The sequence below is a fragment of the Vipera berus genome (genome assembly GCF_964194415.1).
Source record: "Vipera berus genome assembly, chromosome: 3".
Classification (NCBI taxonomy): Eukaryota; Metazoa; Chordata; class Lepidosauria; order Squamata; family Viperidae; genus Vipera; species Vipera berus.
In genome coordinates this window covers 59,428,960-59,446,218 of record NC_138204.1, presented here as the reverse complement: position 1 = coordinate 59,446,218, position 17,259 = coordinate 59,428,960, and the positions used below count along the sequence as shown (strand labels likewise).

Here is a 17,259-nt window from a genome sequence, read left to right as displayed (position 1 = left end):
ACTGTAGTTTAATGAACCATTGCAATCATTAAGTGAATCTTGCTTTCCCCATTGACTTTGTAGGAATCTGGCTGAGAAGGTTGCAAACGGTGATAGCAATAGCAATAGCACTTAGACTTGTATACCGCTTTACATAGTACTTTACAACCTTCTCGAAGTGGTTTACAAAGTCAGCATATTGCCCCCCCACCTCCAACAATCTGGGTCCTCCTTTTACCGGCCTTGGAAGGCTGAGTCAACCTTGAGCCAGTGAGATTCGAACTGCCAATTTGCAGGCAGTCAGCAGAAGTAGCCTGCAGTACTGCATTCTAACCGCTGCACCACCAAGACAATCACATGACTCCGGGATGCTGCAGCTGTCGTGAATACATGCCAGTTGCCAAATGCCTGAATTGTGATAATGTGATGGTAGGAATGCTTGCGGCAGCATAGGTGCGAGGACCAGTCATAAGTCACTTTTTTCAAGGCTGTTGTAACTTGGAATGGTCGCTAAACAAATGGTTTTAAGTTGAGGACTGCCTGTACATCCCCCCCAGTAAAATCAGTGGGTTTTTAAAAAGCATTAATTATAGTGTGTGCTATAAAAAGTATTAATTATAGTGTGTGCCTGTCTCTTTCGCCGATAGTTGAAGAGTTTTCTTATAAGGGAATGTCAGGCTGGAACTAATTTGTTCTGTAACCGAGGGATTGAATAGAAGAGGGTGAATTCAGGATGAGTTAGGAGTGCAGATTTTTATTTTTATTTTGCAGAAAATGATTTAAGATTTGTAGGCATCCTATTTTCTCTGAGCTTCACTTTGCTTTCAACCCCATCATTTCATAGGGAATTGAATCATCAAAAAGCAACATATGAAAACCTGAGAGTGGCTGTATCAGGGACATTATTCTTAGATTATGATTTTCACCTTGGTTATTCCACTTTATAAAGAAGAGAGCTAGATCTTGATTTCTGTTAACAAGATTGACTGAGGCGACCGAGCTCAAAATGGAAGTCATTTTGAGATAGTCTATGAAGGAGACAATCCAATATGCATGTTTCGATTGCAATTCAGCTTTGACTTCAAATAGAAACGAAACATGATTTTCTCTAAAGATCCAGCATCATTTCCCTGATTTAAATACAACAATAGCAAATTGATGGAAATGAGGAGAAAAATGCTTGTAAAAGCATTACAAGCAAAAGAAGCAATCACATTTTCAGTTGCATATCAAGGGCTCTATTTCCAAGGACTTGAGCAGCCTTGCAGAATTATTCCTGGCAACCAAAAAAACCCCATCTAAACCTTAACTAGTTTTGAAACAGTGACCAAAATATTAAAACAGTGCCTTTTTTTGCATCAGGTCATAAAGAGCATCATTTAGCATTCTCATTTTCCTGAACTTTTCCTACAGAAGAATCAATTTATTTTACTCATGAATAAGCACCACAATGTGTTGGCATTACAATTCCAACCAACACGAGGTCTAATCCCAACCCAACAAGAAGTTGGGAAAGGCTGATTGATATATATATATATATATATATATATATATATATATATATATATATATATATATATATATATATATATATATATATATATATATATATATATATATATATATATATATATATATAATAGGTTTCATCTATAGTCCTTTGGCTTGTCAGATATATCCAGTGGTGGGATTCAAATAGTGAACAACTGGTTGTCTGTGTAGATGCCACTTCTGGAAGTCCATTCTGGGCCTGGGCAATAAAAAATTAGCTACCGGTTCTGCCAAAGTGGTGCAAACCAGCTGAATCCCACCACTGGATATATCACTCCTTCTGCATTTGTCAATCTTTTTGATTGAAATTCAGGAATGATCTCATTCTAGCAGAGAAGATACCAATGAACAAACCATTTATGGGCTTATCACATTTACAGTAGCCTAATTGAGAGAACCTAAGCTTTACTTTCCCCCAATCTTAATAGAAACCTCTGGGAGTTGAAATCAAATGCATCCAAAGTACATCAATTTGGAAAAAGCCATTTCAGTTTGCATTCATTTCAGGCTATTATTTCCTGTTTGCATCTATCTAATAGCCTTTGACATTTCCCTTGATCTTACAGGATAAGCATCACAGCAAGTGATCTATTAACAGCAGCACCAGGAGTTTCAGAATTGCATTTCCAGGGATTAGCCTACAAATTTGGGTAATGAGGAGTGTGATCCATTTCTTACCGATCTACTTCAGTAGAACCTGACTGAACCTGACTGGTGTTGCTATAGTGTTTAACTTTAATTTAAATTGGATGACGGTGACCCAAAGCAATGGGGGAGGGAAATTGACGTGCAACCCAGGAGTTTTTAGACACAGAAAAATCCCAGTGACAAGTTAACTTGGTTCCCCACTCATATGGAAGGACCAGAAAGAATCCTACAAATTCTTACTAGGCTATTGTACGTGCCACCTCCATCATTTTTGGTTATGGATAAAATGAGACTCATTCTGAAAATTAGTATGGTATTTGTGCAAACAAAAAAAAAAGTGAGAACTCACCAGAGGCATTAAAAGGAGAGCCAAGAGTCTCTTCAGCAGGTCTGGCATTCTGTAACAACGAATCTGGTTTCTCCAAGTGGAATCCACAAATTCACCGTCGCTGAGATAGTAGAAAGGGAAAGAAAGCAGATTATTATATAGAGTATAAGGAGGTAACAGGCCCTTCTTTTGGAACAAGGACACAAATTGGAAGATGGAAGTTGGGAGGGAAAGAACTATTCATCTATGAGTTCAGGTAGATTTTTGCGCTCATGTCAGAAGCACTGAGGCACTTCCAGGCTGGATTAGCTGGTGACATCACTGTTACCCAGGAGATGCCCAATTGGGGGCTCTTTTCATGTCCTCAGCAGGAGCTGGAGCAAAAGATGAGAGGTCACCCCACCCCACCCCACAGCAGCACTCAGGTCTCGAACATTACTAACATGGATTTGCTAACCTCCAACCCAGCATCCTAACCACGAGAGCTACCATGCTCTTCTCCCTTTTATCTCACAGGTATATATAATCCTAATTTAGGATAATATCTGTTGAATAAGCTTTACTGCCACCTTTCACATGATTCTATGAAAAGCCAAATAGGAAAAGGGGAGAAACAAAAGACTCAGACACATTTTTTTCCAGCAATCAGGCTACCAAATATTCATGGTATTGGAAATCATAAGCTTTAGTCTGCTCCTTGCTGGCAAGATGTATAGATTTATATAACATTTGTTTGATAGAAAGGAAACAATAGTAAAAAGAAATCAGACTGGCTCTTTCTATGAAATTTTAGTATTTAATCACTCACAATTTTTCCAATAATGTGGAACTTCCATCAGCATAGAGGCCTTTGGTAAAGAGTTCATCCACCAAAAAATCAATGCGAGGTGGAGTGAATGGTATCAGCTGAGAGAGGAAAGAAAAACTCCATATTTAATGGTACACAATAAACATATATATCTGCTTATGGCTTGCAGTTACTTCTTCTCCTAAAACTACTAAAAGCCATGTGTTCATCCATTGAACAAATGAAGCCAATTACATCTAGGAATACAGCACAGATGCACGGCCCAAGAGTCACATCTTAAGACTGCCAGATCTGAGCTGCAAAAATGTGGATGATGAAATGGAGAGAGAAAAAAAGAGGAAGAGTTCTCTTTATCTCTCCACTGGCATTTAATATTCATTTGGATTTTTGCAGTCCAAATATAGTGAGCCTCCAAAAGGTGCGATTGTAATTTTTAATGTGACCAAAGAGGAAAATGATTGAATATATGGGGAACCATCATACTAGTCATGTTTGCTTCTCAATGAATCTAAATACAAATGAAATGAAACCTATTCAAAGGAGACACTTGCCTTCTATCAGCTGCTTTTGGAATACCGCTGGCACCTTGCCATTCAAATGCCAAGGCTCTTGCTGCCACTGTTCCCACCCAAAAAGATCTTTAATCCTTGTGTAAACCTTACGGTATGCCCTGCCTCCTGTAGCAGTTTTTTTGTTTCCTGCACAGCTCTTCTCATGCTGGGAGATGGCTGGAAATAACCATCTCCATCATAGAATCCAATCCTCAGGGGGCTGGTATGACAGTAAATCTGAAAAGAGACAAATCTTCATTTGTTCCAGTCACTAGGAAAAGAGAGCTAGACATGTTTTTAAAGGTCTAATACTGTTCCAAATCTGGGTATATAAGGAGCCTGCCTAAGATCTAATAAGCATCCAGAAAGTGCCTATCAGATATTATAGGTAGTCCTTGGATTACAGTGGAATTGGGACAGGAATGTCCATTGCTAAGCATAGCAGTCATAAAGTGTGACATCATGTGGCTACACAGCTTAGTGACAGCAATTCCAGCAATCCCTATTGCCATCATTAAGCAAGGATCGTGTGGATCATTAAGTGAGGACTTCATGCAAGTTTGACATGGGAGTAGGTAAGAATCCAGAATCCTTGCTTATCCAAATGAAACTGCATCCCTGGCCAGTAGCCCAGCAGGTGACAGCTATAGATGAGCAGGTTGGTACTATGGAGTACGAGCAGGTGGACATTATGGAGCACAAGTTCCAACACTGCCCAGGGCCTCCTCAGGGGAAAAAAAGCATCAGAAGCAGGAGTGACTTAAACCTCCTGCCGGCTTCCCCATTGACTTTGCTTGTGGGAAGCCAGCAGGAAATGCTGCAAATTGTGATCATGTGACCATGGGATGTTGTAACCATCATAATTATGAGCTGGTTGCCAAGTGCCTGAATCTTGATCAATATGACTGTAGAGATACTATGATGGCCGCAACTTCAACAACTGGTCATAACTGGTTGGTGAGTCCTATACATAGGCAGAGGCCTACATAAAGTCAATTACATGGTGTCTCCATGGAAGGAATGGGACCAGCTACCCCTGCAGCAGCCTGAAGTGACCAATAGGACTTAGCCAGATCCCTGATCACAATATTGATGAAGCAACCACAAGATCTGATGAAGCACAATGTGATAGTGTTCATGGTAAAAGTTGTGGGCATCAGAGAGTAAATATATTTTAAATTTGGAAAACTACAGACAACCCTAATCTGTCTTAGCTATGGACTGGGAGAAAGACAAAGGCATAAAGAGAGTATATCATATAACAGCTACCAGGAAATACTTGTGTTGTGGTTAGTGCGATGTGAGGGGGAATCCTTAGCATACCTGCTACTTCTACAAGTAACTAATACCAAAGTTAATTAAAAATGCACAGGAAAAGAAGTTGTTAGTATGTTAGATACTGGGTTCGATGCTTCAATGACGAGGCGAGGCGAGTGAGTTCAGCAAAGATCATTGTTTATTGCTTGCAGGAACTGAACTGAGAAACAGGGCTGCGAATGCAGCAATTTATACCCTGGCCTCTAGGCGGCAGCCAATAGGTTTAAAGCAACCTATTGTGGCCCTAGAGGCAGCCAATGGTGGCGCTGGAGAAGGGTTGTCTGAGGAGCTGGGAGCCGTTAGCCAGCTTCCCTACTTAAGCAACCTTCCAGCAATTAACCCACGTGATGTTCCCTTAACAAGATAAAGCCCAATACATTACAAGTATGAGCTCCAGTATACTTCCATGGGAAGGCTATTCTATAAGTGGATCTTCAGAACCAAATAGCTTAACTTCTGCTGGTGGAAACACTTAGAGACCGCCAAAAATGATATGCAGGTACATATGAGAAAGGAGTTCCTTGAAAATTTCTGGCCAATACTAAGAACTATAATCAGACACACACACACAGAGACAGACAGAGAGAGAGAGAGAGAGAGAGAGAGAGAGAGAGAGATTCATCCCTATATCCAATTTGATTACCTTGTCATTAAAGGGAAGTGGGGGCACAGCTGGATCCAGATAAAACATCTCATCACACAGTAGGGCTTTCATGCACAACACCAGGCTATCCACATCTCTTGCCATTGGGCCTGTCACAGAGATGACTGGAACAAAGAGAGAAAGGTCTTCAGTCTTGGTAAAGGAAGACAGTACATGGTTTTGCAGTAAAGTAAAGCTAAACAGGTCCCCTGAGAATTTGCTTTTTAATAATTAGAGGATTTTGAACTTACACAATAGTTTACTCAAGTGGCTTGATTTATCTAGCGGTTTTTGACAAGGAAAAGACACTGTATTTTTACTCCTTTAGTTTCCTTGTGGTGTCATCCCATCCAACTACACTTTAAAATTCTTAGTTACTATCTATAAGTGTAAATGAACCTGAGATTTCATTGTGCAACAAAAAATCCCAAAACTGTAGGGGAACAAAAAGACAAAAGACATCTCAGTGTGACTGAGCAGTGATGGGACAGGGGCCTCAAACATCCCAAAGGCCACTGGATGAAGATTATGATACAGTAATGTCACCTGGTGTCTCCCTTTTCCCCCCTACTAAATCCTTTTCAGATATATTTGTTCACCATGAAACAAATCAGAAATAGCAAAGAAGATGTTAGGCTCTTCAAGAAAGGACATGAAAGATTTTAGAGGAGAAGGAAGGAGAAAGCTTGGAGTGCAATTTTGGATGGTTGATTGATTAGCAGAAGACCTACATATCTATCAGGGAGCTTTTGCTTTTTGTCCATGAGCTGAATAACAAATGCTGAATCAATCATAGATTTGCTCACCTGAATTCATTCCAGCTACAGGAGTGGTAACACCTTTGACACTGCACAATAACGAAGGAGAAAAGCAAATTAATGACAGGTAAAACCAAAGGAAAAAGAAGCATGAAATGCAGGTGATATTGTTACAGGATACTAATGATACCTGCAACTATTAGAAAGACACTGAGAATATTTTCAGGATTATTCTTTTCCCTGAAAAAAACAATCAAATTATAGGCACCTTTCATTGTCCCTACAACACTGTACTTTGGCTGTATAAAGCTGTCCCAGAGTACGCTATTTAGTATGTATATTTACCAAAACACATCTTGATTGTTTAATTATGATGCTTGAATATACTGTGAATTCAAACAACTTGACTTTCTTTCATTGAATTTGGACTAGAACTAACAACACTACCCAAAGAGATTTGAGCTTTAAGAGAAAATGGAGAAAAAGGAAGAACGTGGTCCATTTGTGATACAAGGTTTAAACTTTATTTTGAGTCAGGGCTCAAAATAGTTCAAATTTTGGCTTCAGAATCCTTTCTTGTAGGAAAAATGCATTTAAATTAATAATGCATTGTAATCAATAAGGGTCATCGATTAGAATCCTTTCCTTTAAGGAGACTTTCTGAGAGCCATCAGTATCCATAATAGAGCTAATGTATCCTGGGCCATTTTTCCTATCCCTACCATCAAAAACCTGCAAAAAAAGGTCTAAAATGCCCACTTGATGATCCACGACTCAAGAACTAAGGAACGGAGAATGAAGAAGTAAAAGAGGTGGTGACATCATTAAGTAGGAGACAGTTTCTTCTTTTCCTGTGGATTAAGTGCCTACTATTCAAAACAGCCAAAGAAATGCCCTCTTTCTTCCCAGTAAAAAAATACCATGTGTTGCATTTTTTTAAAAAATAGGGAAACCTCACACTTCAGCTATCCTCAATCAGGGCCATTCCAGATATGTGGACTTTTAGAATTCCCAGCCAATATGACCATTCCTGAAGATTCTAAAAGCTGCCCTCCATACCATCTGGATACTATACACATACCCATCTGGAAAATTGGGGGGGGAAGGGACCTGGACAACAAGAGTTTGAATGAAACAAAATGTTTTGAGTGAGGGTAGCTCAGTGGGTTAGGACTCTGAGCTTGTCAATCAGATGGTCGGCAGTTTGGCGGGTCGAATCCTGAGTGCCGCATAACAGAGTGAGCGCCTGTTACTCGTCCCAGCTTCTGCCAACCTAGCAGTTCTAAAGCACATAAAAATGCAAGTAGAAAAATAGGGACCACTACGGTGGGAAGGTAACAGCGTTCCGTGCACCTTTGGCGTCTAGTCATGCTGGCCACATGACCACGGAGACATCCTCGGACAAGCGCTGGCTCTTCGGCTTTGAAACGGAGATGAGCACCGGCCCCTAGAGTTGGAAATGACTAGCATGCATGTGGGGGGGAACCTTTACCTTTACCTTACAGAGTTAAATATCAAGACTAACTAGCAAGAGTGACTGGCGAAATATACCGTTGTACATATGCTCTTCTACATATGTACTACGTGGTTACTTCTGCTTTTTCCTACACAAATATAAATCTGGTTCTTTGGCATACCTGTTTTGGGAAAGTTGGGGGATATAAAACTGCAGTATTGTTTAATATCTATACATTAATCTCAACTCCGATTTTATAAACTTCCTAGCCTGACTATTCAACTTAGCAGTTGTGAATATCTCTTGAGGTTGAATCAATTCTGGTGATTTCTTTCTCCAGGGGAAACAAGTCACTAACATGATCTGGTTTGGAATATATATTTGTTGTGTTTGTACTACTCGGTTATATCCTGATCAATGCAACATTTCCCCCCTGAGGTTTTTCAAGCGTTTAGAACATAAAAAGGACATTTCTAGAGATTCATTCTATTGCTCTACTGTGAATGAGGCACAGAGGCCGTGGCTAGAATACGAATGAGCAGGATGAATGCTTGTGTGGATGATATGATGGGAAATGAAAGAATAAATGAGAAAATGAAGGAATAAATAAAAAGCAATAGGCAGGAACAGAAGGCTATATTCTACTTTTTTTCCACTTTTTTATTTTTGTTTTAGCCTACTCATCATTAGATTCATGACCAGTTTACCTGAAGAAACGTGACCCCATCCTTCCTTTAGCAACTCTTAATTCCTAACAAATGCCTGACTTTCCTATCTAGTGAGCATTGTATTTATAATCTAGATTGCTAGTCTCTAGTTTCATTTCTGAAATGAAAGTCACAACAGAGAACTTATTTTGAACATGTATTGTTTATTGGCATACCATTCACCCTTGACTTGGCTGACAGTACCTGATATATTATTAATTGCTTGTGAAAGTTGTGAAGACACCAGTTTGGCCTAGTGGGTAAGACACCAGGCTAGAAACCAGGAAACTGTGAGTTCTAGAGTCACCTTAGCCATAAAAGCTGGCGTTTTCTCTCTCTCTCTCTCTCTCTCTCTCAGCCTGACCCATCTCACAGGGTTGTTGTTGTGGGGAAAACAGGAGGAGAAAAGAGTATTATCTATGTACCTCTCCTTGAGTTATTTATAAAAAATAATCCAACAAATAAAAAATAAAATAAAACTTACCTCACCCTATAGCCAGTTGGTTTGAATCCACAGATCCCACAAAAGCCACATGGCACCCGAATACTTGCAGCCACATCTGTCCCAATGCCAAGCATGGATCCTCCTCCTCCAATAAGCGCTGCTTCCCCTCCACTGGAGCCTCCAGAGCTTTTCTTGTGGTTGGAAGGGTTCAAAGTTTGCCCAAAGACTGTATTGCCACAGTCAATACTGCGTAGGAGGGGAAAGGACCCATAAGCACATCTAAGGCATGCAGAAGGAATTGGTTTTGCTTACGGTGGAGCTAAGACAAGCAATTCTTGTGGAAGGCGCTAAAGACATAGCCATTTTACTAGGCCTTAGGGTAGAATGGAACTAAACATCTGTAAGATTTGGTTTTGTCTGATATGATTTTTTATTTCTTTGAATGCATCTCTCTTTGTCCTTTGCTTCCCTCGTTCTAACTTTTTACAATATAAAGTGCCCCAGGAATCCGGCTTTTGTTCTGAAACACACATGCATAAGATATAACAAAAATATTCAAATGCAAATTTCTATTGCCTATGCTAGGTGCGGATTTGTCATACTCAATATCAAGTTGAGGAAGGCTTTTCTAGCAGCTGAGCCATACATATCTAGAGCGAAATCCAGGGCTTTCTGATAATTAAGTGACCAATTTCATTGATTAACAAAACTTTTACCACTATAGTGGAAAACAGCCATACAGATTGAGCTAGACATTACAAATGATAATTTAAAGAAGCAGTCCAGTCTATATGGGGTTTGGGATGCTGATTTTGCTGTCATATCACTCATGAAAAGCAGTCTCCTCTTCACATACTTTCATGCTGGGTGAATATTCTGAGAGCTACTATTTAATACATGGTGGAGGGTGCCAGATCAGAGAAAAATGAATTAAATCATTGTTTCTCCTTCTTCAGGAAGATAAAAACTGTTTTAAGGATACCCAATGGAATATAGCTAAAATCTAGCAATCATTTTTTCCCCTGGCAAAAAAAAAATATGCTGTTCAGAAAAGGCTACTTTTTAAATTTGATTATAGGATATTATTAAAGTGATGGAAGGACCACCAAAATGATGAGCCTGTTTTAACAGATTAAAATCCGTTGTTGCTTTTAAGAACTACGCCTGCCCTCCAAAGTGAGCAAATGCTTACTTTAATATGGCTTGTGATGTGTTGGTCTTTACAAATGGAATTGCCCCTTGTTTCTTGAGAACTTTGACTATTACAGAGTCATCATGCTCAGGATAGTCCAGAAATTTCACCAAGCCAAGTGAATTGGGGTATCCCTTAAAAAAATGAGAAACAAAACAAATGAGGAGGTTTAGAATGAAAAAGCGGAGCGAGAAAATGTGAAGAACAACATATTCCAAATCAATAGGAAATGCTATCAAATATCACTTTGATAAAAGTCTACCATACCTGGGCTGGATGACCTCTTGATGGAAACAGTAAATCAGTAAACAGTAAACAGTAAATTTATGTTTTTTGTTTATATGATCTAGCTATCTTCTGGATTTTTGGAACCTAGATATGGTAGCTCTAGCATTCTTCCTTTCCTCTAAGCACAGCATGAATGTACCATAAAAACCATTTTTGTTCCCCTGCTATATTCTCATGATATAAGGGATGCTGCAACAGTCATAAGTGTGAAAAAATCCGTCATAAGTTACTTTCTCTAGTGCTATTGTAACTTCAGATGGTCACTAAATGAACTGTTGTAAGTCGAAGACCACCTGTAGTATCTTCTGTTCAGATCCAAAGCAGCTTAAAGACATCTTTAGCTGTTCCAGGGGTTTTTTTCTGTCTCTTTCCAATGTATTTTTTTTTGCTATGGATATTATCTGCTTTGTTGACCATTAGGAAGTTAACCTGGTCAGGAGTATGGAGTTCCCATGGGGCTTTTCATGAAAAAGACCATCTTTTAGACATGGATTTAGTGCCTTTTGAAAGAGCGCTGGTCCTGTGCTACACAGAAAATCAATTTAACTAGGAAAGGTAGCAGGTTCTACCAATTGTGTGTTATTCTCCTACCAGCAGGTGACACTTGCTGAGAAGGGAAATGAAGCCAGGAGATTCCACCAAGGAGATGCTTCCTCAACAGTAATGTCTCCCCATTAAAAGACAAGAGCAAAAGTGGCTGAGGGCCTTGATATATAATTGTAACCAAGGAGGTTATTATTATGGAATCAATCTGAGGGATGGAAATCAGAACCTGGTGAGTGGACTGCAAACAAAACTGACAGGCTCACCAACGTACTATTTCCCCCCCCCCACACACACCTCTCCCAGGACCTCTGGCAGTCCACTAAAAGTTCTGATTTTCAGCATGAAAATCTACAGTAGATTTTTAAGGTGTATTTGGTCCAAATGTATGTTTTACAAGGCTTGTGGAATCAGGAATACTGATCAGACCAGTGTTTCTCAACCTTGACAACTTGAAGCTATGTGCACTTCAACTCCCAGAATTTCACAGTCAGCCTTGCTGGCTGGGGTACCTGGGAGTTGAACTCCACACACCTTCACGTTGCCAAAGCTGAGAAACATTGCATCAGACAATCTTTGCAGATCATAAGTGTAATATATTGGGCTTGCTTGTTAACACCACGTGGTAACGGCTGGTAGGCTGCTGGAGCAGGGAGCTAGCTAACGGCTCCCAGCATCTCAGACAACCCATCTCCAGTGCTGCCATTAGTTGCCCCTAGGCGGCAATAGGTTGCTTCAAACCTATTGGCCACCGCCTAGGGGCCAGGGTATAAATTGCTGCATCTGCAGCCCTGTTCTCTAGTTCAATAAACCATGATCTTTGCTGAACTCACTCACCTCGTCTTTATTCCTGCGCAACAAACCCAGTACACAACAATAAGACTTCTGCAAGCACATTTAATAATAATAATAATAATAATAATAATAATAATAATAATAATAATAATAATAATAAGAATAAGAAGAAGAAGAAGAAGAAGAAGAAGAAGAAGAAGAAGAAGAAGAAGAAGAAGAAGAAGAAGAAGAAGAAGAAGAAGAAGAAGAAGAAGAAGAAGAAGAAGAAGAAGAAGAAGAAGAAGAAGAAGAAGAAAAAGTTGGAAGGGACCTTGGAGGTCATGTAGTCCAACCCCCTGCTCAGGCAGGAAACCCTATACCATTTCAGGCAAATGGCTGGCCAGTCTCCTCTTAAAAACTTCCAGTGTTGGAGCATTCACAGCTTCTGGAGGCAGGTTGTTCCACTGGTTAATTGTTCTAACTGTCAGGAAGTTTCTCCTTAGCTCTAGGACATTTTGTAGGTGATTTCCAATCATCTTCTCAACGTTTTTTTCCCACAAGGGGAGATTGGAGACAGGGCAATAACTGTTAAGGATGCCTGAATCCAAGGAATGTATCTTAAGGACGGGAACAAACCAGATCTTCCTTCAAGACTGCAGACAATGTTTTCTCCCATAAAGACAGAGAAGCATGGCAAGTTAGAGTAGAATGTTAAAAAAAAACACTGAAGTTTCTAGCTCTCAAAACTAAGGATAAAAAATTGATAAGTGTTAAAGAAAGCTCCGGGCTTAAGCATGTGCCACAAGCAGCTATTACAGACTCCAAGTACAGAGAACCTGAAAGGTCCTTGGGACTTTATCTCTTTTTTTTATTATTGAAAAGTTTTACAATACATTTTATCTTTAGCAAAACAAAACCCCTCCCTACCCCCTCCCCTCCCACCCTCTTCCCACTCCCCAACCCTCCCCAACCCCTCCCTCCCTTCCCCCCCCCCCGACTTCCCAGAGCTGAGTACAGGGTATAAAAAATACAAACAATCATAATCTAACTTATGCAAACAATCCTAAACTATTTAAACTATCGCACTTTAACTCATATAGATAAACTCCAAACGTATATATATCATATCAATAATTATTCAAATGCAAAATAATACTTTTTAGTCCCATATTTGCTCTGTAGTATCTCTCTGTTGCAAATAGTCTTTCAGGTGCACTAAAATCTTTACCATATCCTCGGGGGAAAAACTTTACAGTCCATTCTTCTGTAGTCGGTAATTTTACCTTTTTACTAGAAATCTTACTACCATAGTTAAATTCAACATCCATTTAATATCCACCACAATAATATCAATAATACCCAATAAGAACAATCACAGATAAAAGAATTTTATATCAATTATTAAAAACTATTCTTCTTTCCAACTAGGCTTTAAATTTCCATACTAAAACCAAGTTTATACAACCTTTCCTTCTCCTAATATATTATACAACTTGAAATACTATACATTACTTTCCAAACTTAAAATTTTTTATATAATCACATCATTCTTATATTTTCTATTACCTGTTTCATTATTACCCATAGAGATATTACAAGTTAACTTTCATCTATAATTTTTCCCAAAGTTGCACCAGAACATATCACAAAGTATATACCTGGAACACAATATCCACCTTCTTATCACACCGTAAATATACATACCAACCAAATAGCAAATCATAACCTACAAAATATCAGTAAGCACTACTACAAATCTTCCCAATTAAATTTTCATAATCATCTTAAAACTAAAGCAACATAAAATATTACATAGTTATTTTATAAGGGTGAAAAGTATATCCCCAAATATTTAGCCCTTCTAACAATTTCAATTCCCATAATCCTTATTACAATATTATCTCCTGCAGTTATGCAACTAAATCTTCAGGCTTGGTTCATTCGTCTAGAAGCAGCACGCCTCTTCCAATTTCTGGCCTCCTCCAGTGATACTGAAATTTGATCCACTCCTGTAACTTTATCATCTGTCTGTATTATTCCTTCAGCATCTTGTAGATTCTCTCTGTATCGGTGAGACTCTCTCTCACCTTTTTTCTTTGTAGATTCCAAAAATGGTATGGGGGCTGCTTTTAAAACATTACTGTAGAAATCGCGTGCCTGAGTCACCGTAGTAAAACAATGCCTCGTACCTTCATAGGTCACCACCATACCCACTGGTATCTGCCATCTAAACTTGATATCACGTCGTCTCAATTCTTGTGTCAAAAAAGCAAATTCCTTCCTTTTTCTTAAAATTCTTGAAGGGATCTCTTTTAAAATCAGAACTTTTTGCTCAGCAATTACAAAATCAATATTGTAGGAGGCCTGGATAACTTCATTTCTAATCATTCTCTTTGTAAAATAAACCACCACATCTCTGGGCAATTTCCTTTGTCTTGCAATCCAAGAGTTAACATGAAAATTTTTATCTATATCTTCCATTATTTCATCTGCTGGTCGTCTCAGCACCCCTTCCAAAACCTCAGAAACCATTTTCTTCAAATTTTCCTTAGAATTTTCTTTTAGGCCTCTAATCCTTAAAGCAAACTCCATCTGATAATACTGTGTCGAGATCAAATCATAATCAATTTTCTCTACCACATTTTCAGTTTCTGTCATTTTTGCTTCCAGTCTAATATCATTTTGGCTGAGATCTTCCACTCTTTCGTCCAAATTCTCAATACATTTAGCCATGCCTTGCAATGCTGATAAAATGTCTGCTCTCAGTTCTGTTAATTTCTCTGTAATCTTTTCATCCATAACCTTAGCTAATTTTTCTGTTAACTTCTCCTCCAACTTTTTGTCCATTATCTCCGCAAATTGTTGCATTTGCTTTTCCATAGTCTCTTGCAGCACCTTCTGCAAATCTTTTACTGTAAGAGCTGATGCAGATACGGGTGCAGGGGACAATAAAGTTTTCAACGAAGACTGCTGCACCAGAGCAGGAACTTTAGAAGATATTGTTAACTACGCACTTCCACTTACGAGCTCAGCAAAGTCCATTGAGTTAAAGATCAAAACACCATCTTCACCAAAATCTCCTGCATCGCTCTGCCTGCGTCTTCGTTCTCAAAAATTCTTCCTTGCTAGCAGGGATGGTTGCGAACACCCTGTTCTGCTCCAAAAAAAAAACCTGGAGCAGAGGCGCCTCGCAGTCCGGAGCATGCCCAGGCTTCGGGGGGGGGCTCAATCCTTCAGCTGCCAAAACTTTAAGTTCTGGTGGCCCCGGAGAGCTCTACCCCTACCTGGGCATTCACCCCCTCCTCTTCTCCCAAGGAGGGGGCTTTCGAGCCACCAAAACAGCTGATCAGTGCTGTTTTCGGTGGCTCTACGGAGCCGCGAGGCTGACAGCCGAAGAATGGCTGCCTCCGGCGACGCCTTGCCATCCGGAAGTCGGGACTTTATCTCTTTTGATTTCTTTTCCCAACTTTTATCTATCTCTGATTTATCCAACTAATACCTTTCATCAGTTCATTTGTGATAAAATATGTGTTCTTCCTATGAAATCAGGCCTTACGTTCTAACATCTCAAAAAATTAAATTAGAAACACGTAGTCTCTCAAGACTGTTTGCAGGATCATTTCAGGATTTCAAATGTGAATGCTGATATAATCAGCAAAATGGCCCTAATTCCAAAAGGCACAAAGGTCATATAATAAATATTATATTTTCTAATCTGAGATAGTAGCTACTAGCAAATTCTGTGAATGTTTAACTTACATTCAGTTGTATATTATCTGACACTCCCAGTATGAGCGGGTACTTCTAAATGCATTTTTAAATGAGCTAGAGATCATACAAAGCCTTGCTCTTAACAAATAAATCTCAGAAGCTCAACTAACCTAAACTTTGTGCAGTTTAATTTTGCAGTAATGTGCCCACTAAAGACGTCTCCTCCAATCTTCTACTCCTTTCAGAAGTGCATAGCATATCTATTGTCAAGGGTTATGGGAATTGTAGTCCCGCCCATCTAAAGTGGCCAGATTCAAGAAGTCAGTTAATGTTCCTTAGCACTGGAAAAACAGAAAGTTAGGATGGAAGACAAGTGCTGATAGATTATTGTATTAAGGGTAGGTTATGAGATAATAAATAACAACAGTGCTAATTACCTGAATGGTCTGGGCAAACAGATGTTGAAATGTAATAATACAATAGTGAGTGGCATGTTTACTTCTGCTTAATTAGCAACTTTGTATATGCTTAGGAAAAAATAGAATGAGGAAAGCATGGGATTTTCCTGCAAGAAAGCCATTTATGACTCTGCATGTGCTGGAATGTGCAGCTAAATAAAGAGTTGGGGAAATGTTGGCAGTAGCACTGCAGCTTCTCAGGGAAGAGGCAATGCATTCCAGAAAGGAGCCCAAGACAAGAGACTGTGCTGTCCTAAACTAGATATGGGAGGAAGGAAAAGGTTTGGTGTAGCCACACCCTACAGGGTATATCTGTTAGGTTAGAAAGTTATAGCTTTAGTCTGGCAAGATTCTGCGTATTGGGTATAAGCAAATATACCTAATACCAAATGGATTTGATTAGATCTCACTGTTTCTTCTTTGGGTTTGGGTCTGACACTATGAGATAAATTATCCAGGGAAGATGCCCATGTTACAAGAAGGGATAGTCAGTTGGTTGAGTTAGGATCTGGGGTTATTAATATGATGGTAACATATAAATTAAGTTGAATTGGAATGATCCTTAATGAAGAAGTATGAAATAGCTTTCCACCTGCAAAATAGTATACTAAGTTTAATGAAGTTTTTCTCAAAAGTTATCCTAGGATCTTGTCCTTAGACTTGAGCTAAACCTGATCAGGGAAAGAGGACTCTTAACAATCACAGGAATGTATCCTGATACCTTTGAGTACAACTTCAAATACAAGATGATGATGATGATGATGATGATGATGATGATGATGATGATGATCATAATCATAATCATAATCATAATCATAATCATAATCATAATCATAATCATAATCATAATCATAATCATAATCATAATCATAATGTTGGAAGGGACCTTGGAGGTCATCTAGTCCAACCCCCTGCTCAGGCAGGAAACACTATACCATTTCAGATAAATGGCTGTCCAATCTCTTCTTGTTCTAACTGTCAGGAAGTTTCTGCTTAGTTCTAGGTTGTTTCTCTCCTTCACTAGTTTCCATCCGTTGCTTCTTCTTCTGCTTTCGGGTGCTTTGGAGAATAACTTGACTCCCTCTTCTTTGTGGCAGCCCCT

General features: G+C 39.2%; 1 protein-coding gene across 1 annotated transcript in view; it reads right to left on the bottom strand.

Moving 5' to 3' along the window:
* Window positions 1-17,259, bottom strand: part of LOC308665945 (vitamin D3 hydroxylase-associated protein-like) — a gene marked incomplete at its 3' end in the record, with an annotated part of 48,121 nt that overhangs the window by 15,043 nt on the left and 15,819 nt on the right. The window contains exons 5-11 of the mRNA XM_081324335.1: window positions 10,384-10,517; window positions 9,231-9,437; window positions 6,632-6,672; window positions 5,826-5,950; window positions 3,977-4,102; window positions 3,315-3,412; window positions 2,528-2,627 (exon numbers count right to left, since the gene is read on the bottom strand). Of these exons, the coding sequence (XP_081180461.1) occupies window positions 2,528-2,627; window positions 3,315-3,412; window positions 3,977-4,102; window positions 5,826-5,950; window positions 6,632-6,672; window positions 9,231-9,437; window positions 10,384-10,517 (831 nt within the window). The remainder of the gene's footprint in view (window positions 1-2,527; window positions 2,628-3,314; window positions 3,413-3,976; window positions 4,103-5,825; window positions 5,951-6,631; window positions 6,673-9,230; window positions 9,438-10,383; window positions 10,518-17,259) is intronic.